At 37.8% G+C, this 27,024-nt stretch overlaps 3 protein-coding genes and 2 pseudogenes across 3 annotated transcripts; all 5 read left to right on the top strand.

Annotated features, from left to right (window-relative positions):
- The first annotated feature begins 399 nt into the window (after positions 1–399).
- Positions 400–5,539, top strand: LOC141826576 (putative phospholipid-transporting ATPase 4; annotated as a pseudogene).
- Positions 5,540–5,929: 390 nt separating this feature from the next.
- Positions 5,930–8,031, top strand: LOC141826990 (steroid (22S)-hydroxylase-like). Its single transcript, XM_074714289.1, has 8 exons — positions 5,930–6,138; positions 6,222–6,546; positions 6,628–6,780; positions 6,884–7,132; positions 7,243–7,335; positions 7,417–7,495; positions 7,573–7,679; positions 7,774–8,031. Exons 1-8 carry the CDS (start codon positions 5,930–5,932, stop codon positions 8,029–8,031), a joined length of 1,473 nt encoding a protein of 490 aa, XP_074570390.1.
- A 1,248-nt stretch (positions 8,032–9,279) lies between these two features.
- On the top strand, positions 9,280–12,078 carry LOC141828272 (iron-sulfur assembly protein IscA, chloroplastic-like). Its single transcript, XM_074715669.1, has 3 exons — positions 9,280–9,510; positions 11,488–11,706; positions 11,845–12,078. Exons 1-3 carry the CDS (start codon positions 9,363–9,365, stop codon positions 11,985–11,987), a joined length of 510 nt encoding a protein of 169 aa, XP_074571770.1. The 5' UTR covers positions 9,280–9,362; the 3' UTR covers positions 11,988–12,078.
- Positions 12,079–12,657: 579 nt separating this feature from the next.
- LOC141826577 (heat shock 70 kDa protein 15-like) lies at positions 12,658–19,801 on the top strand. The gene is made up of 10 exons (XM_074713834.1): positions 12,658–12,748; positions 13,082–14,296; positions 15,162–15,386; positions 15,587–15,682; positions 15,759–15,965; positions 18,051–18,245; positions 18,329–18,475; positions 18,558–18,707; positions 18,938–19,068; positions 19,235–19,801. Exons 2-10 carry the CDS (start codon positions 13,127–13,129, stop codon positions 19,455–19,457), a joined length of 2,544 nt encoding a protein of 847 aa, XP_074569935.1. The 5' UTR covers positions 12,658–12,748; positions 13,082–13,126; the 3' UTR covers positions 19,458–19,801.
- A 1,853-nt stretch (positions 19,802–21,654) lies between these two features.
- The window catches only part of LOC141826989 (uncharacterized), a 10,702-nt pseudogene continuing 5,332 nt past the window's right edge, over positions 21,655–27,024 (top strand).

The raw sequence follows: 27,024 nt of genomic DNA, 5'->3' as shown, positions 1-27,024 counted from the left end.
ACGCTCCAACGGTCGGATTCTTAGAAACGCGAAGTTCAATTATTGCGATGGGAAAATTTTCAAACTCACCCTACATTCTTCTCTATTTCTGAAAAAAGACAATAAAGTTAACAATTATCAAAATACTCCCTCAAATTTTACTCTTTTTTCTTTGTTACCGTGAACCCTGTCTTTGATCGGGCAGGTGATTCTTGTCTTCTAAGCTAGCAGCTACGTGTCACCTTTCCATACCGGGATTATCCTAATTAAGCTAATTATTAGCGTTCTCTAATTTTTTAACGTTCGCAAACCAATCAAGGGCGGAACGTGGACAAACCGCCGATTGGGAGACTTCCCTTCTCCGCCCCCCAGGGCGTGAGGGTGGCGCTCCCTCACGCGCCGATTGTTCCCCCTCTCCGTTCAACATCTCATCGAAGCTCCGGCGATCCTTCCGTCCTTCCTCTAAAGTCGTCGTCTTTCTCAGGCTTTTTCGTCATTTGCTGGTGCGCGCTCGAATCCCTTTTGTTCTTCCATTGGGAGTTAAAAAAATTTTGTGTGTGTGTGTTTTCCCGCATCTAATTGGTAGAGGTGTTGGCTTTGTTGAATTCTTATAGATGCATTCGAGCATTCCTCGATTCATCCGGGCGTTTATCTTGATTCTATATTATTCCTTTAGGATCGATTTCGTGTCATTTTGTATCTTCAATAGATGCATTCGTGTTGGAGTGTTTTCTCGTAAAAAATTTGCAATTTTTTATGATGGGGAACAATGTGAATGTGTGTGGCAGGAGAAGAGAAGAAATGGCCCGGAGAAGGTTACATGAACGGCTCCGCTGGTCCAATCTCTACACTTTTTCTTGCACCCGCCCCACCACGGAGACTAGCAACGATGAATCCCCGGCTCTCAGAGGTCCTGGATTCTCGCGGGTGGTACATTGCAACCAACCCGGGTTGCACTACAAGAAGCCACTCAAGTACTCATCCAACTCCATCAGCACCACCAAGTACAACATCATCACTTTCCTCCCAAAGGCCATCTTTGAGCAATTCCGTCGCGTGGCCAATCTCTACTTCCTTCTCGCTGCACTCTTCTCTCTCACCCCGTTGACACCCTTCTCTGCTGTGAGCATGATCGCCCCCTTGGCATTTGTTGTTGGGCTCAGTATGGCCAAAGAGGCGTTGGAAGATTGGAACAGGTTTATGCAGGACATGAAGGTCAATAGCCGTAAGGTCAGTGTCCATCGAGGAGAAGGACGGTTTAGCTACAAACATTGGCAAGAGGTTTGTGTTGGAGATGTAGTGAAGGTTGAGAAGGATGAGTTCTTCCCAGCTGACTTGCTTCCTTTGTCCTCGAGTTATGACGATGGCATTTGCTATGTTGAGACCATGAATTTGGACGGAGAAACAAATTTGAAGGTTAAAAGATCTTTGGAAGTGACTTTACCTTTGGATGGCGATGTGGCCTTCAGCGACTTTACAGGCACCATCCGATGTGAGGACCCTAATCCTAGTCTCTACACTTTTGTCGGTAACTTTGAGTATGAAAAGAAGGTTTATGCACTTGACCCTAGTAATGTTCTACTCAGGGACTCAAAGCTTAGGAATACCACATTAGTATATGGAGTGGTTATTTTCACTGGGCATGACAGTAAGGTTATGCAGAATGCTACACCATCGCCGTCAAAGAGGAGTACAATAGAGAAAAGAATGGATAAGATCATATACATTCTCTTCACCATTCTTGTGTTAATTTCATTGATTAGTTCGACCGGCTATGCTGTGTTCATAAAGTTTGGGATGCCACACTGGTGGTACTTGCAGCCAGCCGACACTTCATACATCTACGACGCATCAAAGCCCATATTATCTGGCATCTACCATCTTGTCACTGCTCTTATTCTTTATGGATACCTGTTACCTATTTCACTTTATGTTTCAATTGAGGTTGTCAAAGTGTTGCAAGCAACGTTCATTAATCGAGATATTTACATGTGTGATGAGGAAATGGGCGAAACAGCGGAAGCAAGAAACGTCCAACTTGAACGAAGAGCTTGGTCAAGTTGATACAATACTGTCAGATAAGACTGGCACCTTAACGTGCAACCAAATGGATTTCTTGAGGTGCTCCATTTCTGGAGTTCCATATGGTCTGGGTTCTAGCGATGTGGATATGGCTGCTGCAAAGCATATGCTATCAGAAGCTTCTTGTAAAACTGGTGAGCATAAAGATATTGAAGATCTTTGGGAGGGCAGTGGGAATGGTTTAGGCTCACCAAAAAGAGAATTGGAAGGCGCCATTGTTGGCGTGGTTGAGAATTCACATAAGCCTACCATAAAAGGTTTTAACTTTGAGGATGAACGTCTCATGCATGGGAATTGGTCAAAGGAGCCAAATTCTGGTACAATTCTTGTATTCCTGAGGGTACTTGCTCTATGCCACACAGCGATCGCCGAGCCAAATGAGAAGGGCAATGGTTTTACTTATGAAGCAGAATCACCAGATGAAGGAGCTTTCCTAGTTGCAGCGAGAGAATTTGGGTTTGAATTTTCAAAGAGGACCCAATCAAGTGTCTTTGTGAGGGAAAGATACTCTCCTTTAGAGGAACCTGTAGAAAGGTCAAAGTTACATCTGAATGCTTTTATCAGTCAATTATTTGTCTCCATGGTAGATCATGGAATCTAAATTAGCCAGTTATGCTATAGGGAGTTCAAGATTCTTAATATATTGGAGTTCAACAGCAAAAGGAAAAGAATGTCAGTAATTGTCCGTGACGAGACTGGGCATATCGTTCTTCTATGTAAAGGTGCTGATAGGTACAATAGAATTACTTTGTGTCGTTAAATTTTAGTAATTAATTATATACAAAAATCATAATCATTCAATGCATAAAACTGGGTTGTGCATATAAGATCCATTAAACAAGCATCAACCTTCAATTGTCTGAAACATGCAATTGGGTGAACCAAACAGCATCATTTTGGAGAGGCTGTCAAAAGCAGGAAGAATATATGAGACTGAGACCATCAAACACCTCAATGAATATGGGGAAGCAGGATTGCGCACTTTAGTGTTGGCTTATCGGGCACTTGAAGAATCTGAGTACACTTCCTGGAATGCTGAGTTTCTTAAAGCAAAAATTACAATCGGGCACAATAGAGAAACTGAGCTTGAGCGAGTTGCAGATATGATCGAAAGGGATCTGGTCCTTGTTGGTGCAACTGCTGTAGAAGACAAATTACAAAAAGGGGTATGCTTTTGTGATTTTATTCTTTACCTATGAGCACGCTGACCTTGTTGTTTCTTTATAGGTTCCTCAATGCATAGACAGATTAGCACAAGCTGGTCTGAAGATTTGGGTTCTAACAGGTGATAAGATGGAGACTGCAATCAACATAGGGTATGGATATTACCAGGAAAAAGGTTATATTTGGAAATTGAGCCATTTCTTTCTAGCCTTCACTTAAACTCCAATACCTTACCTATTGCAGATTTGCTTGTAGTTTACTTAGACAAGGCATGAAACAGATATGTTTATCTGTGGATAGCAGTAAAATATTATCATTAGACCCAAAAAAGGTACATCAGTTTGACACATTTGTTAAACTATTGCTGTGTATTGCTCTCGACAAAACATTAACATCTAGTGTTGGTGTATTTTTAATTGAGGAATGACTCAGGCTGCGAAAGATATTATTTTGATGCAATTAACTGAGGCCTCACAAATGGTCAAGCTAGAGAAGGATCCTAATGCAGCATTTGCAGTGATCATAGATGGCAAAACTTTAACCTATGCCCTGGAAGATGACTTGAAGAACCATTTTTTGAGTCTAGCGGTTGAATGTGCTTCTGTCATATGTTGTCGAGTGTCACCAAAGCAGAAGGCATTGGTAATGATAGAAATACTTAGTACTCTATTGTTTTTTGAACAAGCTAATTATTTTGAAAAAAAATTAGTGTAGTTATAGTAATGCATATCTGCCTTCATTTAGGTGACTCGGTTGGTTAAAGAAGGTACAGGAAAAACTACTTTGGCTATAGGTGACGGTGCAAATGATGTGGGCATGATACAAGAGGCTGATATTGGTGTCGGAATTAGTGGGGTTGAAGGAATGCAGGTTTGCAGTGTGTTTTTTTGGCTAAAATTTCAGCTGACTCATAGGACTCTGAAATCATATAAGTGGAAGACACTGAAAACTAGTATACTACTAGCAAGCTGCTTACTTTTTCTTTTTTGCTATTGCAGGCTGTAATGGCTAGTGATTTCGCCATTTCTCAATTTTGTTTCCTTGAACGACTTCTTGTTATACATGGCAATTGGTGCTACAAGAGGATAGCACAGATGGTGAGTTTTACTTAACACTAAATTGATGCTTTTGGAGGTAATTCTCTAAAGAATCTTGTTCATTCTGTGTGTTCAGATCTGTTACTTCTTCTACAAGAACATTGCCTTTGGCCTCACAATATTTTATTTCGAGGCTTATACTGGCTTCTCTGGACAATCAGTGTTTGATGACTGGTACATGTTATTGTTCAATGTCATTCTAACATCTTTGCCAGTGATATCTTTAGGTGTCTTCGAACAAGACGTATCTTCTGATGTGTGCTTACAGGCAAGTGCAAATATTTAGATACATTTTCGGTATGTTTTTCAATGAACATGGATGTTTCACATTCATATGATACTAGTCTTTCGCAGTTCCCAGCCTTGTACCAACAAGGACCAAGGAACCTTTTCTTCGATTGGTACAGGATCTTAGGTTGGATGGGCAATGGTGTATGTTCATCGGTATTGATCTTCTTCCTTAGCATCCAAATATTCTCCAGCCAAGCATTCTGCGCCGAGGGACAGACTACCGACATGGCTATTGTTGGAACAATCATGTTCACTTGCATTGTTTGCGCTGTGAACCTACAAATAGTTCTGATAATGAGTCACTTCACCTGGATCCAGCACCTCTTTGTGTGGGGCAGCATTGCCACATGGTACCTCTTCCTGCTCGTCTACAGAATGTGCTCCCCCTTGATCTCCAAAAACGACCACCAGATACTCTCGGAAGCCCTTGGCCCTGCCCCTGTCTATTGGGTTGCCACTCTTCTCGTCACTCTCACCTGCAATCTCCCTTACTTGGGCTACATCTCCTACCAAAGAGTTGTAAACCCACTCGATGACCATATCATCCAGGAGATCAAACACTACAAGATGGATGTCGATGACATGCATATGTGGAAGAGAGAGAGGTCCAAGGCCCGGCAGAAGACGAAGATTGGTTTTACAGCAAGAGTAGATGCCAAGATCAGGCAACTAAAGATGAAGCTGCAGAAGAAAGTATCATTGAGCATCCAGACTCAACCATGATACATCTTCGATTGTAATATTTTTGGCTCATGAGTTTTCTTTCTTTTGCTACGTCGTGTGTAACATCTATACCTGCATTGAGGCAAAGTTTCATGGACAGGGATTAGCTTAGGTTTGCATTTACATGTGTTGTTTCAGTTTTGTTGTATGAGTGTTGGTCCCTTTGTCGATACGAGTTCATTGTAAAGCCATTCTTGAGCAAGTCGGGCATTGTAACGATATATCGTTCATAAATATTAAGACCAGTTTAAAAAAAGAACATATGTATTTAAATTTCAGTATTTTCCCTAGTAATATAAAAAATAATTTGCATATCAAACTCCTACTTCTCTATCAATCACTTCTCTTGCAACTATTTGATTCATTTTGTGTTTATCTTTGTTTTTTAAAATTTCTGTCAACACATTTTGATAAAGACATTTAGAATGTTATATGCAATAGCTCCAACAACTAAGATGCTCTTTGAAGGCTTCTCCAATTTTTGGAATCATCTTGGAAGCAAAATAATAATAATAATAATAATAAACTCTGCCTTATTGGCATGATCTACTTGTATATAAGTGCCTCCTTAGGCAATTCAATCATTCACCAACATGCTCACAATGGAGGCACTACTTGTGCTCATTGCTGCATCAATTTTCTTCCTCCTCGTCTTCCAAACTTCTCGGAGAAATTCAAAGCGAAAGCCCGGTAATATTCCACCCGGAGACATGGGTTGGCCTATCGTCGGAGAAACTCTCATGTTCATGAAGCCTTCTTTGTCGACCACTGTTGGGGGTTTCATGGAGCAACATATGGCAAGGTTTGTAGTAGCTTTGCTATGAACAAGTTGCAAGTTGTAATTTTTTCAATCTTCGCTAGTTTCTGAAGTGAATTCGGTTGTAGATTTGGGAAGATATTTGTGTCCAACCTCTTTGGGAAACCCATAGTCGTGTCGGCTGAGCCCGAGTTGAATCGGTTTCTGTTCAAGAATGATACAAAGATGTTCGAACCGGGTTGGCCTAAATCTTTTTTAGAAATTGTCGGGAAATCATCGATATCTTTCTTGGTTGGAGATGCACACAAGCATATGAGATCGATCATCGTTGAATTCTTGAGCACTCATAGGATCCGAAACCTGTTCTTGCAAGATATGGAGTATATGGCTTCCTTCATTATGGGTTCATGGAAGGATGGCACTGCAATATCTTCTTTGGATGAAGCAACCAAGGTAATCAATCATGTTACACAATTAAGTTCGATATCATGATGAACACACAAGAAAGCTTCACTTTTCTTGGAAAATTTTCAGTTTTCATTTTACATCATGGTGAAGAACATCTTGAGCATCGGACCGGAGGATCCTCTTATCGAGAGGCTGCGAAAAGAATACAACACTTTCATAAGAGGCCTTGTATCTTTTCCACTCAAAATACCCGGTACAAGATATTGGAAGGGTCTAAAGGTAGGCACTAAATTCAACATACTTCTTCTTTTCAACTACATGAATTTGACTCCTTTTGTGGTCGAAATGTTCTAAATTTCTTCCTCTTCGCTATCTGAGAAAGTCGAGGAGAAATCTCCTTGAAATTCTGTACCAAGAGATAGAGGAGAGGAGAAGAGTGGGCAGCGACGAATTGAGATCGAAGAAGGATGACCTCCTTGATTGGGTGATCAAGAACACAGACTACTCTCTTGAGAAGATTGGCGACATGATGCTGCATACTCTTTTTGCAGCTCATGATACTTCCTCCAGGGCCATCTGCTTGATGATCTATTTCCTCGACGACTGCCCAAAAGCCATTGCAGAACTAAAGGTAGCCAAACAAATTAAAACAACCTTATAAAAGATTAGGCAAAAATCAAACTTGTTTTGAGATTTAGTTCCTGTTAAGAGTTTCAGTGTGTGTCTGAATTCTTCTATCAGGAAGAGTTTGCTGGTGTGATCACATCAAAGCAACAAAGCGGAGGGAGTAAACTGACCTACGAGGACTATAAATCAATGAACTTCACTCAATCTGTAAGTTCACTAAGAAGCTACAGTTCAGTACTCGTCGTATTCAGAGCAGTGGAGTTAAGGCTCGGAGATGTTGTTGTTTAGGTTATCAGCGAGACATTAAGGCTCGGAAACATCGTCAGCCACATCCAGAGGAAGGTGTCCACAGACATCCATTTCAAAGGTGAAAGAAAAAGAAAAACAAAATACTGGACGATAAAAATGAACATGAAATTATAACTTACTGCAAAGCCTTTTCAGGTTTTCTGATTCCAAAGGGATACCATTTCGCTGCCCACTTCAGTGCTGTGCACTTGGACCCCGAGCTGTTCGAAGACCCTCAGCGCTTCGATCCATGGAGGTGGCTTGTGAGTGCTTTGCGAACTGTGTCTGTTCATTTGAGGTTGGTGGATTTGGACTGATGCATGCTTGTTTGTTTTGTGTTGTTGTTTGTGGCTTCAGAGGTCTTCTTCTGGGCTGAAGACGAGGAGGAGCAGTGAGTTCATGCCGTTTGGTGGGGGAGCAAGGCAGTGCCCCGGGGCAGAGATTGCGAGGCTGGAGATGGCAGTGTTCCTGCACCACCTCGTTGGAAACTATGACTGGGCTGTGGCTGAACCTGACTGCCCCATGACGGTGCCCTACGTTGACTTTTATAAAGGTCTCCCAATCAGAATTCGTAGTTTGACTAAGCAAGGGCAGGGGGGTTTGACTTTTGATTGATGATTGTTCTTGTTCAATGCATGTGTGGTCAATGCATGTGTGGTAAGCCTAAGGAGAAATGGTTTCTTGAGACCAATGGAAGACGTTGTATGCACTTAAAAATCATCCTTCAAACTATTTAATAGTTCGAAGTTTTATGGGTTCATATATTTATATTTACGTTACATTTACAAGAATTTCATTTTGTTGGTGTAAAAAAAAGGGAAAAAAATGAACGCCAGAACTCGCAAGAAATCTTAAGGACACAGGGGGTCCCGCCTCAAGGCGGACCAGTTGGGTGGGAGGGTCCGTGCGTGGTGGAATAATTGACGGCGGAATAGAAACGGCATCGATGTTTTGATTGACAGTTATAGTTGATAATTTTAATTATTGATTCATATTAGGATTGATTTTTAAATAATACAATATTAATTATCACATTAAAAATTATAATTCAAGAATGTGATTATCTTAACAATCTAATATTTTTCATGATTTTAAAAGTTAATAATTTTTTTTTATAATTATCTTTTAATTTTAAAATTGAGTTAATTTCAATGTAAAGTAAAACTTAATTAAAATTAAATTAATTAAATTAATAAAATTTAATTTAAATATTTATAAATTTAAAAAAGATAATTTTTAAAATTTTTAAAAATAAAATTAATGAATTATATTTATTAATTTAATAAATTATTTTATTAATATATAAAATTTATTTTAAACAATAAAATTAATGAATTATATTTTTTTAATTTAACAAATTATTTAATTAAATAATTATTTTAATGATATATTATTAAAATAAAATTATCAATTTATATTTATTAATCTAATGAATTTTTTTATTAAAATAATTATTTTAATAAATTATTTTATTAAAAAAATATATAAATTTATTTTAAATTTAAAAAATAAAATTAGTAAATTATATTTATTAATTTATTAAATTATTTTATTAAAATAATTATTTTGATAAATTATTTAATTAAAATATATAAATTTATTTTAAATTAAAAAATTATAAATAAATTATATTTATTTTTATATATTATTAATTTATTATCATCATTACTATTATTAATTTTAATATTATTAATTTAATTTAATGTATTTTAAAAATTAATTGGATAAAAAGAAATATAGTAAATATTAAATTAATTATATTTTATTTTTTTAAATAAATAAATTGAATTAAATAATATTAAATTATATTATATGATTACCTATCAGAGCTAACTGTTAACTTTAACCAAACGCGGCCGTCGTCTCTACGAAATCGCTGGAAAAGACGAAGAAGAGGAAGACCGTCATCTCCTCTCTCTCTCTCTCGGTCTCGCTTTCGCTCTACGATGGCGATCTCCGCCGGAGTTGCGAGCCAGCTCCTATGCCGATTGCGCGGCGGAGAACCTCGAACTGCGGTCTCTCCTCGGTCTTCTGTTAGGTTTCCCCGAGATTTTCGTCGCCGGAGCTTGGTCTGTCGATCGTCGCTTACTTCAGGTATTTGTCCTAGAATCCCTCTCATATTTTTATTGTTTCTATGGCAACTCATAATTGATCCCTTGTGCAATACATGTTTGCCCCCTTTACTCATCTCCTCATACGGCAGGCTTTCTTTTTGCCATTCTTCGACAATTTACTTTAGTTTTAAATCCCTAGTTTGACTGCATCTTTGTTGATATGGAATGTTTACAGATCTTAGCTTGACTATACCTCCGTTGATATGAGATGAAAATTTGTTGTGCTTCAAATAGCTTTCTGACTGACTCAGTAGGTACCTCTTGAGATTGAAAGCTATTGTTTTCTTTGTCGAGGTCAGTAGGATTTTAAAGATAAGGAAGCAGTACGATAGCTAATTAAAGGAGAAGCAAGTGAAAAAGAGAAGAAAACGGGTATCATGTTGTGAATGACTTTCTCCTAGTTGTTTTGTTGATATGATGGTAGAAGTTGCTCACTTAAAAACCCTCTGTTGCGAACATTGTCCATTTGCAAATCAACATAACATTTTGAAAACATTTTCATCTTAAAGTCAACAGTTGCAAGCTGGGTGTTAATGACAAATTTCTAAGTTAGCTACTTTGGCTAAGCTGTACGATAGTGATATAGTGTCATCTTCTTGTGATGGTGGATCAGGACTAACTTTTTCTTTCAAGAGTTAAGAAGCTATATCAATCTAATACTTCTTGATTTTCATCATGGCCATAGTGATTGCTCTTGTGTTCAACACTCAAGCGATACTTTGCTTGTTTTAGTTTCTAGTTGCTTTCTCGAGGATGTTTGTTTTGACAGCAATGACTTGAGAATCTTGTTAACTTCCCAATTCACATATATATATACACACACACACACACACACACACACATATTGTCAATTTTGCATTGGAGGATAATTATTACACTCATCTATCCTGCTCTTAACTTAGGCTCAGGTAATCATTAATTGAGGGTTGGTTTGTAGAACACATGTTCATTTTGGCACGATGTGATATGTAATATACCCAATGGTTGGTGACTTCTGGTCAAAAGCAGATCAGATCTATGTGTAGATTCAGGTATTAACAACCTTTGTGGGCGCTTATCCTGTCGCCTATCCGTCACTGTGGTCCACCTGCGTTCATACATAGGCCTCTCCCCTTCCCAGCAAAGATGCGGTTGTGTTCTTTTATTTTTCCAAACTTGGGGATCTTAATATCAGAATATCCTTCAAAAATCCTCCCATCTATCTCAGAATCCATAAGGCTGTAAAAAGTGTTGCTATGTTCCATATAGTTGCGTCGATGAGGAGTGTGTATGTGGATGCATGTAATGTAATATCAAAAGAATATTTCAAATTACTAGTATCGATAAAGCTATTATTGATTCCATAGATGCTTTCCAGTATAATAAATTGTGATGATACAATTTTGATCCAAATTATGCAGAAAACAGCGAACCTTCCTGACTCTGCAACCTTTCTTCTAGTTTCTTTTTAGTTACTACAGTGCCAAGTAAACTTATAAATCCCTTTTTCATATCTAACAATTTGAAGGAAAACTGTTCTCTAACCTCAACATCATATAGCTTTGCAAACTCACTCCCTTATTTCATTTGGACATTTGTATTTTTATTATTTTCTACTGGTATACAATGTTCTCTAAATGCATCTTGCCTCACCAATTAATTTTTAGGTAAAAGAAGATGCACACATTCTATACGTTGAGTTGCTGATTTGTATAAAAGAATTTTAATTTAATTCAAATGGACCTGATTGCAACACAATATTCTCTTTCTGTGCAAGCATCTAAGTAATCAGGTGGTAATTTCCTCAGACGAATTTGTTCGTCACATTATCAGTTCAAGTCTGTGATATTGTTTTGTACTTGGTACTGCTCTGCCTTTTCTACTAATGGATTTCAGTTGCCTACGCAACAAATAAATAATGGTGTTTTCTTTTACCTTATATTCTTTATGTTGTCTAAGTTAATTTCATAATTTGCAGCGGTTCCAGAAACCGGTAGCATTGCTCCTGCAATTTCATTAACTGATAACGCATTAAACCATTTGAATAAAATGAGATCTGAACGCAAAGAAGATCTGTGCTTAAGAATTGGAGTGAGGCAAGGTGGATGTTCTGGCATGTCCTACACTATGGAGTTCGAAAACCGAGCTAATGCACGGCCTGATGACTCAATCATAGAATACAATGGCTTTGTTATTGGTACGTTCTTGCTGCATGTTAGTTCTCGAAGATCTTAATTCTCATTGTTACTTGAGACTCAAACAGATCAAATCATAATTTGGTAGTGTGATATAAGCTTGAACTAATGTTTGTTTCTCGTGTTGCTTGATCATGCAGTATGCGATCCCAAGAGCTTACTCTTCGTGTACGGAATGCAGTTAGATTTCAGCGATGCACTCATAGGTGGTGGCTTTTCATTTAAGAACCCTAACGCAACACAAACTTGCGGTTGCGGCAAATCCTTCGCCGCGGAAATGTAAAGTGTTTATCTTCACTTGTGTGTCTGCATTTACTACTGTTGAAGGCACGTTGAAACCTGATAAGTTACAAGGAAATTTGGCTCAATGTTTATTTTTGGGTTCTTGTGCATCTCTTTGAGTTTTGTTCCATTGTTTAGAATTTCGAAATGATATTTAAGTCCTATCGTTTTAAAGAACAGTGAGAATTTAATAATTAACTTGTTCAAATTTAATTAACTTCTTTATATTATGACAATTTTAATCAAAATTGATTTAATAATATTTGATTAATGTTAAAATTCAATTAATATTTAAGCAGTTTTAATTATAATATTTAATAAACAACAGTTAGTATCTTAAAAAAGAGGGCACTTTTGATAATAATAAAAGCTAAGGCATCCTTTTAAAATTTACCCTAAAGATTTAAATGAGAATTATAGGAAGTGGGCAACGAATCGAACCTTCTGGAACCGTGTGGTCCTTTCGCTCATTTGCCCGGTCCAATTTCAATCTCTACGGTCCGACCGGCGCAGCACTGGCGACTCGTCTCCCCGCCGCCAGTCAAGTGAGGCTGGTCCCGATCGACGGCTGAGATCGGGTTGTGTTCATCTGATCCGTCGATCTCGAAGTCCCTCGGGGCCGATGGTTCTAGAAGAAGCACCAGGGTCTCGGTGGGCGCTTTATGTTGCCCCCTCTCCCCCTTTCCTTGCGCAAGGGCAAACCTAACAGCTCCAACGGCGACGACGACAAATCGGTAAAATATCGATCGGCGATTCGTCGAGGTACGATTGGAATCCACTCCCTTCCCTCGATTCTTCGTTTTTTTATATCCTTTTCAGTTAAGCTTTTAGCTATTTTTCAATAGATCTTTCCTTTGTTTTCTTCGGTTGTTGCTTTGGTTCGTTCTGTTTTTGCTCTTAGTCAGAAATTGAATCCATGGAGCGTCCAGTTTGGCCGATCTCGTAGTTAGATTGCCAGAGCAGTAGTTCAGTGTTACTATAATAAGATCTATTCGTGTTTTTCTGGACGAAGTGTGTGTGTTTTTTTTTTTTTTTTTTTTGGCTTTCCAATATCCATCTTACTAAAAACTGGTTCTTTGATTTGCTAACTGACAGATCACCTTTTAGTTTCGGTCTCGAGATTGCATAATATATATTAAAATGAGCGTTGTTGGATTTGACGTCGGGAATGAGAGCGGCATTGTTGCGGTAGCAAGGCAGCGTGGCATCGATGTGGTTCTGAACGATGAATCGAAGCGTGAGACTCCTGCTGTTGTCTGCTTTGGCGAGAAGCAGCGCTTTATTGGGACTGCTGGTGCTGCGTCCTCAACAATGAACCCGAAGAACTCAATCTCGCAGATCAAGCGTCTTCTGGGTCTGAAATTTTCAGATCCTGAGGTACAGAAGGATATTCAGTCCTTTCCATTTAAGGTGACTGAAGGGCCCGATGGGTTTCCAGTGGTCCATGCAAACTACCTTGGTGAGCTGAGGGCATTTACTCCGACCCAGATCCTTGCCATGGTTCTATCCAATCTGAAGAGTATTGCAGAGAAGAATCTAAATGCAGCAGTTGTTGATTGTTGCATTGGAATTCCAGTTTACTTCAGTGATCATCAGAGGAGAGCGATATTAGATGCTGCTACAATTGCTGGTTTGCATCCTCTCCGCTTGTTCCATGAGACCACTGCCACTGCACTGGCTTATGGAATCTATAAGACAGACTTACCAGAGAATGATCAGCTTAATGTGGCTTTTGTTGATGTTGGACATGCAAGCATGCAAGTTTGTATTGCTGGTTACAAGAAGGGGCAGCTAAAAATATTGTCTCATTCTTATGATCGGTCTCTTGGTGGGAGAGATTTTGATGAAGTCATTTTTAATTACTTTGCCACTAAGTTCAGAGATGAGTACAAGATAGATGTGTATCAAAATGCTAGGGCTTGTATCAGGCTCCGAGCAGCATGCGAGAAGCTAAAGAAGGTTCTTAGTGCAAACCCTGTGGCTCCATTGAACATTGAGTGTCTGATGGATGAAAAGGATGTGAAAGGTTTTATTAAGAGAGAAGAGTTTGAGCAGATCAGCATTCCCATCTTGGAGCGTGTCAAGGGGCCATTAGAGAAAGCACTTACCGAAGCTGGTCTGACTGTGGAGAATATTCACTCAGTTGAAGTTGTCGGATCAGGGTCCCGTGTTCCAGCTATTATCAAGATTTTGACAGAGTTCTTTGGCAAAGAGCCTAGGCGTACCATGAATGCAAGTGAGTGTGTTGCCCGTGGTTGTGCCCTTCAGTGTGCTATACTAAGTCCCACTTTCAAAGTGCGAGAATTTCAGGTATTAGATATTTCAATCTTGATTTTGCTTTATAATGATATTTTTCTATTACATTAACAGAAAGTTTCAGTATTCATTCTCCTTTTTGATGGCTAAATGTATTGGCCAGTTTCTGTGTGCTTTGTCAACAGAGTTCCTAATTCCTTATCACAGTCTAGTTTATTCTTTTTATGTTGTTTTGCCTGTGTCTGTTGATTTACCATGGAAATAATGGGAAATTCCAGATGGCAGTTTGGTGGACAATGTATTATAAAATGGGTTTTTTTTACGTGCCAAGCTATTGCACTTGCTTGGTATGTTTTATGGTGCATAAGCTTTCTATAAATGGTTTACTTTGTATCAGCCGTTCCTTCAGAATCTACTGTGTTGAAGTTGGATATCTAACTCCTTTGTATGGAAAAGTTTGTAAGATTTGTTCAAATATCTCACTGTAGGATACCTGTCTGTCTCATTTCATCATGTGTTTCATCATTTGGCACATGAAACTAATTGTTTTTATTCTTTGCTGCAATAAGACAATTGTATTCATTTCATTTTTTACTTGCGGGTTTATTATGTGATTTAAGGATAATTCTTTATCCTTAAATGGTTTAAATGTATTAATCTGTTGCAGTTCACAACTGTCTTAGTAATTGGTTCTTCTATTATTTGTTGACTAAGATTCTAGTTTTAGTACTTTCTTTAATATAATGATGACATTGGTTCAGCTTGCCTAGATACCTTAACTCTACCAAGTTATACCATCTAAACTTTCCTGATAACTTTCCTTGGTTGCGGATGACTCTGGATTTACTATGTTTACATCGAGCCATTGTTCTTTTTGCTGCATTCTTTACTAACATTGTAACTTTTTCTTTGCTTACAGATTCATGAGAGCTTCCCTTTCTCAATTGCATTATCTTGGAAAGGATCTGCTCCTGACTCTCAGAATGGAGCTGAAAATCAACAGACTACAGTGGTGTTTCCGAAAGGAAATTTACTTCCCAGTGTTAAAGCTCTTACATTCTATAGACATGCTACATTCAGTGTCGATGCTGTATATGCAGATGCAGGTGATGTGCAGGGTGCAGCTCGGATCAGCAGTTACACGGTAATCATTTTCTTTGAAAAGTATCACAAACAGGCATTTACATTTTTGTGTGTGGATGCAGTGCAGCAATGGATGAAAATTTTGAGTCTTGAAATGTTTACTTATACATCCTTCTCATGTGATTGTGGTTTAACATTGTATGAATGTTTGCCAAATCCTTAAGTTTTGCTTCTTTTTGACAATTCAAATATTTCTTGCAGATTGGACCATTCCAATCCAACACTGGTGAGCGGGCTAAGTTGAAAGTAAAAGTTCGCTTGAATCTTCACGGAATCATTTCTATCGATTCAGCTATGGTAAGTACTCGAAGTGAGCAAGTGTATTGTTGTTCTATTTACCTATCCCTTGCCATGGCTAATCGTGGTTCTACAGATGTTGGAAGAGGAAGTTGAAGTCCCAGTCTCAGCTGCAGAGCAACCACCAAAGGAATCTGTAAAAATGGACACAGATGAAGCAGCAAATGATTCCTCTAAAACAGAAACTGATGTCAACATGGATGATGTGAAGACTTCTGTAGGCGTTGATAACGGAGTGCCAGAGTCTGAGGAAAGGCCTGCACAAATGGAAACTGATCATAAGGTTCCTAAATTATTACTTATTTTCTGTGTGGTTATGTTTGACCTAAGATTTCACTTCCTAATTGGGCATTAATTTTTTTTTTTGCCTGCTTGAATGTTCTTTTCCTCCCTAACATGTTAAGAATTTTTTCCTTCTGATAATTAGTTTGAACACTTAAGCTTAAAATCTTTGAGCTTGATTTGGCAATCAGTAACATGGCCTGGAGTTTTTTATTCTTCAAATTCTAGTTTGATTCTGAAAATTATCAAGTTATCACTTGTTGATTAATTAAGATCTAGGGTACCTATTTTATCTGTCTCTCCTTGTTTTGTCAAATCTGATGCTGGTAATTTGAGCTCTTTATTGTATTGTTGCTTTGCTATTAAGAAACATGGTTATATAGGTATCATTTATCTTTATCAAACTGTGGAACATCCTTTTATGCCTCTATTTAAATATCATCCTGCATTTGCCACAGATGGACTTGCGTTCAACATTCCATGTTTCCCCAAAACTTTATTTGAACTTGTAAGTTGGGTCTAAGTTGCAGTGCTTAAAGTTATTCTAAATTTAGTGGATGGCCAAGTTGACCAATGTTTGGCAGTGGGCTTTCCATTTGTCCTTTTTGGATAAATGTGATCCCATGTCAAAAGCCACAGAAAATTTAAAAAAAAGGTTATATGCTGTCAAAGGAAGCCATGGATAGAGTGGATATATATACGTTCAATTGAAAATGGACAGAACAATGAGATATGTATCTAGGCCTTTTAGATAAGCGGCCGCATTGCACTTGCAATAAAAGGTTCCCTTGCGTGGTTTGGGCGCCTAGGTGGGTCAAGTGGGTGCTTGCCCCATGCTAGGTGAAAAAAGGACTCTTGTGATTTTTTTTCTCTATTAGAGTATTTCATCTTGGGGAATAATTATGGTTGCGAAATACTTAAGTAAGTTTTTGATGTGGTAGCACACGACTCAAGTGTTAGCTTGAACATTTGATGAAAATATGATAAATATTTTTGGCATTAATTATATAATGTTACTAATAAAATGATACTCTACATTGTTATATTATGTAAATTACATTGTATGATTGATAGATATATTTTCTATGTTGAATTGTGAATTTAATGGATGGACTAATATACTAGCATTGGATAATTGTTAGCCATTTTTATCTGGCTCTCTCTATACAACAACAATAATAACAACCAAGTCTTATCCTACTAGCTGGGGTTTCTCTCTCTATATACTTTAAATATATATCACATAAAAATTCTTGCATATTGCATATGCATATGCATATGCAGTGAGCCGATTGCTTTTCACATGGAAACATCTTTTAAATTCTTGGTCAAGGGTCTTCTCTCTTTTCATGTTTTTTTTTATTGTTTTCAATATTTTGAACTATTCTTGGAGATTAAAGATAGAATGTTGGGCAAAAGTTCCAGATAATTCAATTATGAATTATAATTGTTATTCCCAGCTATTTGTTGGTTACATTGACCTATTAAACCTTATGGAATGCATATGTTTCAAATCCATGCTTATGACATTTAAACTGTTTTAACACTAGGTATTGGGGCCTGCATTCTTGGTTATATTTTAGAAAACAGGAAATATAGGGTGTAAAAATTAAGTTAACGCCTATAAATGTTCAAAAGACTAGTGCATGAGGTGTTTTCTAACACAATTTACTAATGCTTGTTTGTATCTGGTTAGTGCATTAGGTGATCTTCTTTTTTGTTTGTTTTGTGTATTTCTTTTATTGCCTTAATTTGGCCGATAACAAAGTTTGTGATGTGATACTGAAAGCAAACCTGACATCCTGAATATTGTTTTCTAGGAAAAGTAAAATCCTTTTATACTCTCCCATCCTTTCTTTTTCTTGGACTCCAGTGTTTTTTTCATGTGCACATTCTGAGAAGTGCTATTATGGATCTTTATTTTAATTGGTAACCTGAGATAATATTCTGCCATAACCTGAGATAATATTTTTTTCATGTGCACATTCTGAGAAGTGCTATTATGTGAAATTTTCATCATTTTCAATTTTGATTTTTTGTATAAATTGCATTTTTTTTGATTAACTATAAAGGTTATGTACTGCAGGTTGAAACTGTGAAAAAGAAGGTTAAGAAAACTAATGTTCCTGTCAAGGAGTTGGTTTATGGTGGGATGTCAGCTGAAGAACTACAGAAGTTTGTTGAAAAGGAGTTTGAAATGGCCCTTCAAGACAGAGTGATGGAGGAAACAAAGGACAAGAAAAATGCTGTGGAGGCATATGTGTATGACATGCGAAACAAGGTAAACAATATATATTTATTATTCTACTGTAGGATATATTTGTTTCCTTTTCATTAAGATTCTAACAGCAAATCTACGTCCAGCTTTATGATAAGTACGAGACATTTGTCACATCCCCAGAGAAAGACGAGCTGATTGCAAAACTTCAGGAAGTTGAGGATTGGCTCTATGAAGATGGTGAAGATGAAGCTAAGGGTGTTTATGTTGCTAAACTTGAGGAACTTCAAAAGGTAAAATTTTTTGCTTTAGGCCTCCCTGTACATTGGTGTTTAAAGAATACCTTTGCTATGATGACGTTTGTCTTGAGTCCAGCAAGGTAACCCAATCGAGGAGCGATACAAGGAGTGGACAGAAAGAGGTCCTGCAATTGATCAACTTGTTTACTGCATTAATAGTTTCAGAGCAGCAGCCTTGTCAAATGATCCCAAGTTTGACCACATTGATATAGCTGAGAAACAGAAGGTACATTACTTTATGCCAACGGTTGTTTTAGCTGAGTATCAAAGCGTTTTAGTGATGGATCTGCATGGGTTTTCCATTCACTTGTCTGAAAATGATGGTGGCTGTTATGGATTTGAGCGTGCTCTATTTCTGGTTGTTTTTAATTAAATTGTGCTTCCTTTTAGTTCCACTTGGAATTTAGGATATAGTCTAAGAAATTATGATGCATGATAATGCTATTTGTTCTACAGGTTGTCAGTGAGTGCGGCGAAGCTGAAGCATGGCTAAGGGAGAAACAGCAGCAGCAGGATGCTTCGCCCAAATATGCTACGCCGGTCCTTTTTTCTGCTGATATTAAAAGAAAGACAGAGGCCTTGGACAGGTGAGTTTTACAGATACATCAATCGCATCTGAATCTACTCTTGTTTTTAGTGTCATCAGTAGGGGGCAATGCATTTTTTCTGCACTTCGAATCTCAAATTATGTGTTTAGATTCAAATCCTTCACTCCTATCACATAACTGCTCTGTTGGATTTTATTTATTCCAGGATTTGCAAACCAATAATGACTAAGCCGCGACCTGCACCACCTAAAGTTCAAACACCCCCCTCGACTCCAACACCTGGGGATCAATCTCAAGCTTCTGAGCCACAAAGCCATGGAGGGAATGCTTCAGGGGAGCATATGTCTGAGGAGGGCAGTCAAGCACCCCCAGCGGAAGCCACTGAGCCAATGGACACCGACAGATCCGAAAGTGCACCGTCAGCCTAGGAACATCAAACTTGGCTTCTCTTGTTCACTATTTGCTCGATCATTTTGGTTTTCAGCATCAGAGTAAAGGCTCTCTCTCTCTGAGGGGTGGGTCCTAAATGTGTGCCAGAGATTTTTGCGTATCTTCTTGAATTCAGCAGTGTAATGAATCACAAGAAATTCTCACCTTCTGATCTGAACTCCCAAGTATGACTATTTATGAGATTCTTTTTTATCACACATGAACCTGATAGGGAGATCAGAAGATTTCAGAGTCCTCTTCTATGGGTCGTTGATTTTCTTATGAGAAGTTGTTGATTTTCTTATGAAAGCTAGTGAAAATTATGATTTTCATAGTTCGCAAATGCTTGTGCTAAAATTAATTTCTTTAGCATTTTGAAATTTGAAATACTAAATGTTTCAAGTAAAATTTGATATAATTAACGAACTTTTCTGCATAAATTACTGTGTAAGTTAACTTACACTGAAAATAGATGATTTATTAATTTTCTTTGTTACCATACAAAATAGTTTACATGTTAATTAATTATGTTATTTGAAGGATACAAAGAATAGAACGAAGACGTGGCATCTCAAGAGAGCCCAAAACACGTCGCCTTTTTAGCTTTACGATTCGTGCGAATGGGCAAAGGGAGTTCGATTTCGACGCGATTCGCCCGGCGACGAGAGGGAAACTAAAAGGAAGAGACAGTAGGCGAGTGGAGTGAGCCAGTGATCTCGCCGGCAGCCCGAGCTGGCCGCTGACGTCTCCTCCGCTCCTCTCTTCCGCCTTCTCCTCTTCCTTTTCTACGTCGCCTTCTGCGCTGCTTTCTGCTGCCCGCAGAAGAGTGGCGACGAAGAGTTTGGTGTCCGCAGCCTGCTGTGCGAATGAAGAAACTCCCGTGGACACCGCAGGTGCTTCTCGAAGAAGGTCGCTTCTGCTTGTGGGGATCTCAGTTCTTCCCTTCCTCGAACATCAGGCGATCGCCACGGCAGTTTAAAATCTGCCCTTGTTGTTGTTTATTTCCCTTGTCGTATAAGTTATCTTCTTGAAGTTGATGGGGTTTCTTGTTAGTTATGCTTCGTTAAATTGTTGGTTTTAGGAATTCTCTTCCTTTGGTTAATTTGAATTGTCACTGAAATGAAAATTTAAGATTTATGCAATCTTGATTGCTTTTTAATATCATGAATTCTGGCCTGGTTGAGTGATAAATAATGTAAGAGATTTGGGCCTAGGTTCCTATGTTCATCTTCATCCACCTTCTAACGATTTCAGAAGTTTGTTTTCCTAACTATTTTTTTTCTTTATAATGGAATTGTTTACGTATTATATAATGATATAGGGTGCATTGAGAACTAGAAATGTGGAATTACTTCACTATCATTTATTCTTCTTAATTAGTTATATGCTGTTGTTGTACAACCACTAAACGATGATGAAGACTTAAGATTTGCATTGTTGTTTTTGGCTTTTCTGTTGCAGTCGCATAACCTTCTCTTAAGGTTTTCTCCACCCTTCAAATTTTCTCCATGTCTTTGTAGTTCAGCATTAATTCTTGCAGCTTTTCACTGTTCGTATTCTATATTTGAGTTGATGCAGCAAATTTGGCTTGGCTCCTTTTTTATGTTAGTTGGCTAGTTCAGTAGATCAATCAAATTTGCATTCTTCCAGGCTTATTTGATCTTTATGTATATACATAGTATTTAACATAATGACATGAGATACTGATATTTTCACTATTGTAGTTAAATAAACACTCTATAGTCATATGGAGTAGAGAGGATAAAGCAGAGAGCTGCTGAGGTAGATGAAGGTATGAGTACAAAAGGTGTGTAAAACCTGCATATTCCACCATTATCATTAATCCTCTCTATCCCAAAATGATAATCTAAAGACATAATATATTGTCTCTAAAGTGATGTTCACTTATAAGCAGGGACAGTAGTTTTATTGATGCATATAAATAGGGTTCTAACTTTGGGTTTGGGTTTAACTCTGTGATTGACATATGGTCAGCTCCAGTGATGTGATATGTCAACTATTGAGCATACTGATTAAGGCTTCCCCCACTTGTGTCACGCTTGATCAAAACTTGACCTATCCTAGAAAAACCAGGAGGTTTATGATTGTTTGATATGAACTCTAGATTTAGTGACCTAATGGGCTTGTGGAAGCCATACAAGATGACAAACAATTGGCAATACAAAGTGTTATACCATGCTTGAAGTTTCATCTGAAGGACCTAATCAATTAGAGGTGACTTGTTCTAACTCTAAACTAGCCAGTTTATATATCTTCATGCATCTTTTACGTTCTAGGTTGTCATTTACTCATATCCTATTTAATTTCTTGCAGCAGGCAGCTGTTCAAAATACACCAGCAAATCCTTCTGTGCCTTTCTTAAATGAGTTTGGGATAGTTGCTTCAGGTGTCTTTGGTGCGTTATATGCAAATTCTCAGAAGGAAAGGACATCCATTGAATCAAGTGCGGTGGAATCTGTATGAATCTCTAGTCCTGTGGTCGCAGTTCTTTATTGCACTTATTTGGATTTTTATTCAATACATTCAGACAGGTCATAAAAAATTAACATCTCTATTTACTGTAAATTAATATATTATGATTTATTGTAAAGATACAAATATAAACAGTGATTTCAGAATGCATAATATTATATTAGAAAGCAATTACTCAATTTATTCATGCAGTGGGATTGTGGACTATTGTGGCTACAAATTGATCGATTGCTAATTATTGTGCTATCGGTATTGATACAGATGAAAGGCAGGTTGACCAAAAAGAAGCAGAAACGAATCAAATCAGAATGTTTAAAGTGAATGAAGCCTCTCTGCTAACTCAACTTGCTTCAGCAAATGGGACTACAGCATCTTTGCAGCAAGAGTTGCAAGATAAGCGAAAACTAGTTGAGGAGCTTTGAGGATGCACAGATGATCTTGAGGGCAATGTTGCAAAAACTGATGCAGATAAAAAGTTACTCGAGGCCAAAGTTAAAGAGAAGGTAGATAGTATTGATGTTCTACAAGATAAAGCTTGCTTAGCTTGGAGATACACGACAAGGAGAAGAATATTCAAGATCTTAGATCTTCCCTTTCTGAAAAAGAATCACAATGTACTAAGTTGAGCTCAAATGTTGAACACTTGAAGGATGAGTGTGCCTTTGCAAACTCAACTATTGAACAGTTAAAACAGGAAATGCTTGTTGCTAAAACTGAACCAAGTTCAAAGGTAACTTCAATTGATTCTTTAAATCAACAAATTCAGTTGTTAAAGTCAGAAAAAGGTAGTGCTTTGCAAAGAGTTCAAGATCTCATTAAAGACTATAATGATTTGGAATCTTGTTCAGAGAAAAGAGCAGCCCTGACTGCTGAAATGTTATCTAAGAAAGATGACCAAGTTCGTTTTCTTGAAGAAAATCTTGAGCTTGCATCAGAGGAAGTGAAGAACGACAATGCTGTTATTGTTGAATTGAGAGAAGAAAAGAATAATTCCAAAGCATTGCTAGAAAGAAAAACTATTAGTATGAAGAAGTTGAAAGATGAGCTGCAGGCCAACAAAGTAGCACTGGAAGGTTCTAGATTTGAAGCTTCCAATCTATCCAAGGAATTGGACGAGGCTAAAATTTCCTATTAGAAACTTATGTCTGAACTATCAGAGATTCAACAGAGTTTCATTGAGATGGAGAAACTGTTGACTCAAAGTGTCGAAGAAGCTAAGTCTATTTCATATTAAATGTTGTCATTGAAGATCATGCCAAGGTAAAGAAGGAATTAGTAGAAACATACAAGCAACTGGAAAGTGCTGTGAATGAGTTGAAAGAAGAGAGAAATGTAGTTTCCACTTTCAATAAGGAACTTGAAGTTTTGAGAAAACAAATGCAAAGAGACTCGAAAGAAGCAGATTTGGATGAGGCTACCAAGTCACTTGACGAGATGAATAAGAGTGCATTGTTTCCCTCAGCTGAATTAGAGAGCAATAATTCTAGGTACACCAGCCTTGAAGCATAGAAAGATGTGTTATTCCAGTCTCTCACAGAGCTCTGTGAAAGAAGCTTGGGAAAATATGCAAGATGCTCAAAACCTCATTATGAGGAATGGAAGTGAGAGAGAGAATTTAGAGCGGAGGACTAAGAAGCTCGAAGAGGCATTGTCCTCTGCAAAGAGTGAGATACTACGATTGAGAAGAGAGATCAACTTGGAGAAGGAACATTCTAACGAGCTCCTGCCAAAGAACGATGAGGTAGCAGCAGGAACTCATTTTGCAGCTAGGAAGACAAATAACAGAAGGAAAAAGGGTGGATCTACATGAGAATTCTTTTCACCTAAAGATGAAAACCTGGTAGTTTAATCTTAAATGACTCATTGCTTATTCTTCCTTTTATTCCAGGTATAATTTTAAGTTTCATAATCATATGAATATAGGCTGATATCCTTCAAGAGCGATGAGAACCCCATCTTTGGCAAAACTTCACCTTCTTCATCCCATTTTCTTTTTCTAGTATGGCATCGTTTGTGAGTACTTATGAGAACAATTTTAGTCATATTTCTTTTGTATAGATGAAACTTGGACCCATTCCCTAGAGAGTAAGTTTTTGTGTTGATATTGCACTAAGGAATAAATGAATGCAGTGTCTCCACAACTATCCCAATACTTGAAGCCTTATTCGAGGTGTGTAGTCATTGCCTCAGCAGTGTTCCGCAACACACTTCTGCTCTTTTTCACTGATTGTAAGTTCTCTTGGTCCCATCTTCCAAAACTTGTCTAGGATATCATGCAATTAAATTGGTTTCATTGCTTAGTTGAATCATGCTTTGGTCATTATTCACTTTCATGTATACTTTACACCATTTCTGTATCACCTCTTCCATAATCCTTTACTGTCTTTGATCGACACTAACTGGTTGATATTTTCGCGGATGACCTATCAAATCTGAATTCTGAAACTTATAGTTACTTGAGTTCTGAAACCATAATCTGCACCATCTCATGCTCATCAGCAGAGCCGGCCCTAGCCCAGGGCAACTAGGGCGCCCGCCCAGGGCCCAAAATTTAAAGAGGGCCCAAAATTTTAGACCCAAAATTTTAATTAAGTGGGTAGAATATCAGACCATTATTTTTTTTCCCGTTTCCTGATATCGCCTCTCCCCTCCAACCGATCGGCGAACGCGCTCCCCATTCGAAGCCAGAGAATGCATCGCGGTGGTTGCCGGCGGTCAGGAGCGTCGCCCGGCGGGCTTGGATCTCGTCGGGTGGATTGGGTGGCGGCGGCGATTAGCGCGACGTGAGCAGAGGAGTTCAGATATGAGAAATCGAGATCGGTAAGTTAGGGTTTCTTCGGATTTGTGGTTTTTCCTTGGAATTCCTTCAGATTTTGGAAGTTCTTGGATTCATAGGTTGTGGAATTGGAGAGCACGGTGGTTTTTGATCGGAGAAGAGGAAGGCAGAACTTGGAACTAGAATCGGAGATTTTAGGGCAACAGAGGTAAGGTTTCTGAATCTAGTTGTGGTTATTACTTGGATCAAATTCTGAATGGTGATCGGATTTCATGGTTTCGGGATTTCGATTTTGGTGGGGTTGTGATGTCCTGTGAGATTCCGGTGAGATTCTTCCATTTCAGTGGCATAGCTTATTTCTTCCAGTGAGTTTATTCACCAAATCCCTTCTCATGAACCTATGCAGTTTTGTATTAAATGTGTAAGTTGTATTGAATGTTATCATTTTCTGTTATTAATCACTAGAGATATTTTTTCTTATCATGCAGGAGACACTCATTGTATTAATGATCTGTAGCATATCCTACTTACTAGCATATCCTTTAAAACAATTAATTTGGCTATTCCTCAAAAACCTGGAATTCTCATGTCAAAAAATATTTTACTCAACTCAACTCATCCTAAACATTTTAAACTAGTATAGTTTGCAAACAAATATTTAAGAGTACATTAAATAAGTACTCGCTTGCTATCTTCACTTGATTTGTGAATACAACGATCATTTAAAATTTTGGCCTATTGCCAATCTCTGGATCTTGTCAAACCTGTATAGATCAATTATATGGACACACACTATAGTCTGACATGATGATGATTGATGAATCACTTGTTGTCTCTTGCATTTCCTTCCAATTTGAATTCAAAAATCATTTTAAGCTTTTAAATATAAACAATGTAGGCATATCTACATTAATTGAAATAAACATTCACATTAAAAAATTGGAAATGTCAAACTGCTAACTGAATTCCTCTTTCACTACAATTGGAGGTCATCTCAAAATTGTCCGCCATATGGAAATCCTCCAAACTCCCATGCAAATCATCCTACATTTTAAAATTATCTAAGCACCCTGTTTGTTGATTTCTTGTTGTAATCTTCTTAGAAGGTAGCTAACTGTAGGAATTTTACTTTGCTCGTTATCATATCTAGATCCTTTGTTGTTATTTTCAGCTATGATGTAGGATGCACATGTGGTTAGGAACAACGTTAAGATCTAGAGTATTGCAATTGGGACAGAGGGAAGTCAGACTGTGAGGAGAGGCCTAAAGAATGATGTGGCGCCTGTGATTGTCATACCTTTCTAATGAGTATCACTAGTTCTTTATTTTGATTTATCCATCATCCTATCCATTTGGGCCCCTTGATGTCCATTGGTGGATGATTTACCTTAAATCCTGACTGCTTATCTGTCACCAGCTCCTCATCTCTCTACCTTGGGCTCTTTTGCATCCTTTGAAAGAATGAAAATAGCAACCACTTGTTATAATAGAGGTGTCTTTTCTTCTCTAAGAGCTTGTGGAAGGTCAGTTGTGCACTTCTGTATGAATCAATTTTCAAATTGACCAATTCTCTGTAGCTGCTTGAGGAAGTTGCTTGCTTAATGGTGTGTTTCTTATGATCCCATGCGAGAAAGGAGAGAAATGGGAGGTAGGGAAAGTTGAGGTGTGACTCATTTTTAACTGCATTAACTTACAAGGCTACATGAGAAGGGAAATAAAGTTTGCATTGTTTATAAAATTGACTTACGAATGGTGTAAGCTGATTGATAGACTTAACCTGAATGGTGATCGGATTTCCAACACTTTTAGCATCTATATACTTTTTACTGTTTTGTTGTCATATGCAAGCACTGTCGATGGAAAATCAAATGATTGATGCTATGATATGAAAATAACATAATCTAATTTAAGTGTATTTGACAATCTAATTTAGAGCTAAATCCAAGTAGTCAAATCTTCTATTTTCTTGTAAAGAGTTTGAAGGAATGATAAACTAAAGGTCTTAGAAACGACAAGGCTCTGATATCATTTTTTTTAATCGCTTGTAAAAATGGGTTTGTGGAACACCAAACAAAAGGTCTGCATGGATGACAATATTACTATTAATTTTGGTATTAGAAATTCAAAAAATTTAATTATTATCGGTATTAGATTGGTGGGATCAAAATCTGTGAAAAGATTAAATTTTACTTTGACATTAATAGTAACACCAAATTTTACTTTGCCATTATAATATGTCAGGGCCTAAAAATTAAATTTCGCCCAGGGCCCTTGTACAATCAGGACCGGCTCTGCTC

This window comes from Curcuma longa, chromosome 4 (genome assembly GCF_044706935.1).
Source record: "Curcuma longa cultivar G26 ecotype Majalengka, Jawa Barat chromosome 4, ITB_CL_G26_1.1, whole genome shotgun sequence".
NCBI classification, from domain to species: Eukaryota; Viridiplantae; Streptophyta; class Magnoliopsida; order Zingiberales; family Zingiberaceae; genus Curcuma; species Curcuma longa.
The sequence above is the reverse complement of the archived record's forward strand: the minus strand, read 5'-3'. Positions and strand labels throughout refer to the sequence as shown.

Coding starts and splice junctions, on each gene's coding strand:
- LOC141826990 (XM_074714289.1), top strand. CDS start 5,930: ATGCTCACAATGGAGGCACTACTTGTGCTCATTGCTGCATCAATTTTC. Junction 7,496..7,572: donor CACAGACATCCATTTCAAAG/GTGAAAGAAAAA, acceptor AAGCCTTTTCAG/GTTTTCTGATTCCAAAGGGA. Junction 7,680..7,773: donor TCGATCCATGGAGGTGGCTT/GTGAGTGCTTTG, acceptor TTGTGGCTTCAG/AGGTCTTCTTCTGGGCTGAA.
- LOC141826577 (XM_074713834.1), top strand. CDS start 13,127: ATGAGCGTTGTTGGATTTGACGTCGGGAATGAGAGCGGCATTGTTGCG. Junction 18,476..18,557: donor AACTTGAGGAACTTCAAAAG/GTAAAATTTTTT, acceptor TCTTGAGTCCAG/CAAGGTAACCCAATCGAGGA. Junction 18,708..18,937: donor ATATAGCTGAGAAACAGAAG/GTACATTACTTT, acceptor TTTGTTCTACAG/GTTGTCAGTGAGTGCGGCGA.
- LOC141828272 (XM_074715669.1), top strand. CDS start 9,363: ATGGCGATCTCCGCCGGAGTTGCGAGCCAGCTCCTATGCCGATTGCGC. Junction 9,511..11,487: donor TCGATCGTCGCTTACTTCAG/GTATTTGTCCTA, acceptor CATAATTTGCAG/CGGTTCCAGAAACCGGTAGC. Junction 11,707..11,844: donor ATACAATGGCTTTGTTATTG/GTACGTTCTTGC, acceptor TTGATCATGCAG/TATGCGATCCCAAGAGCTTA.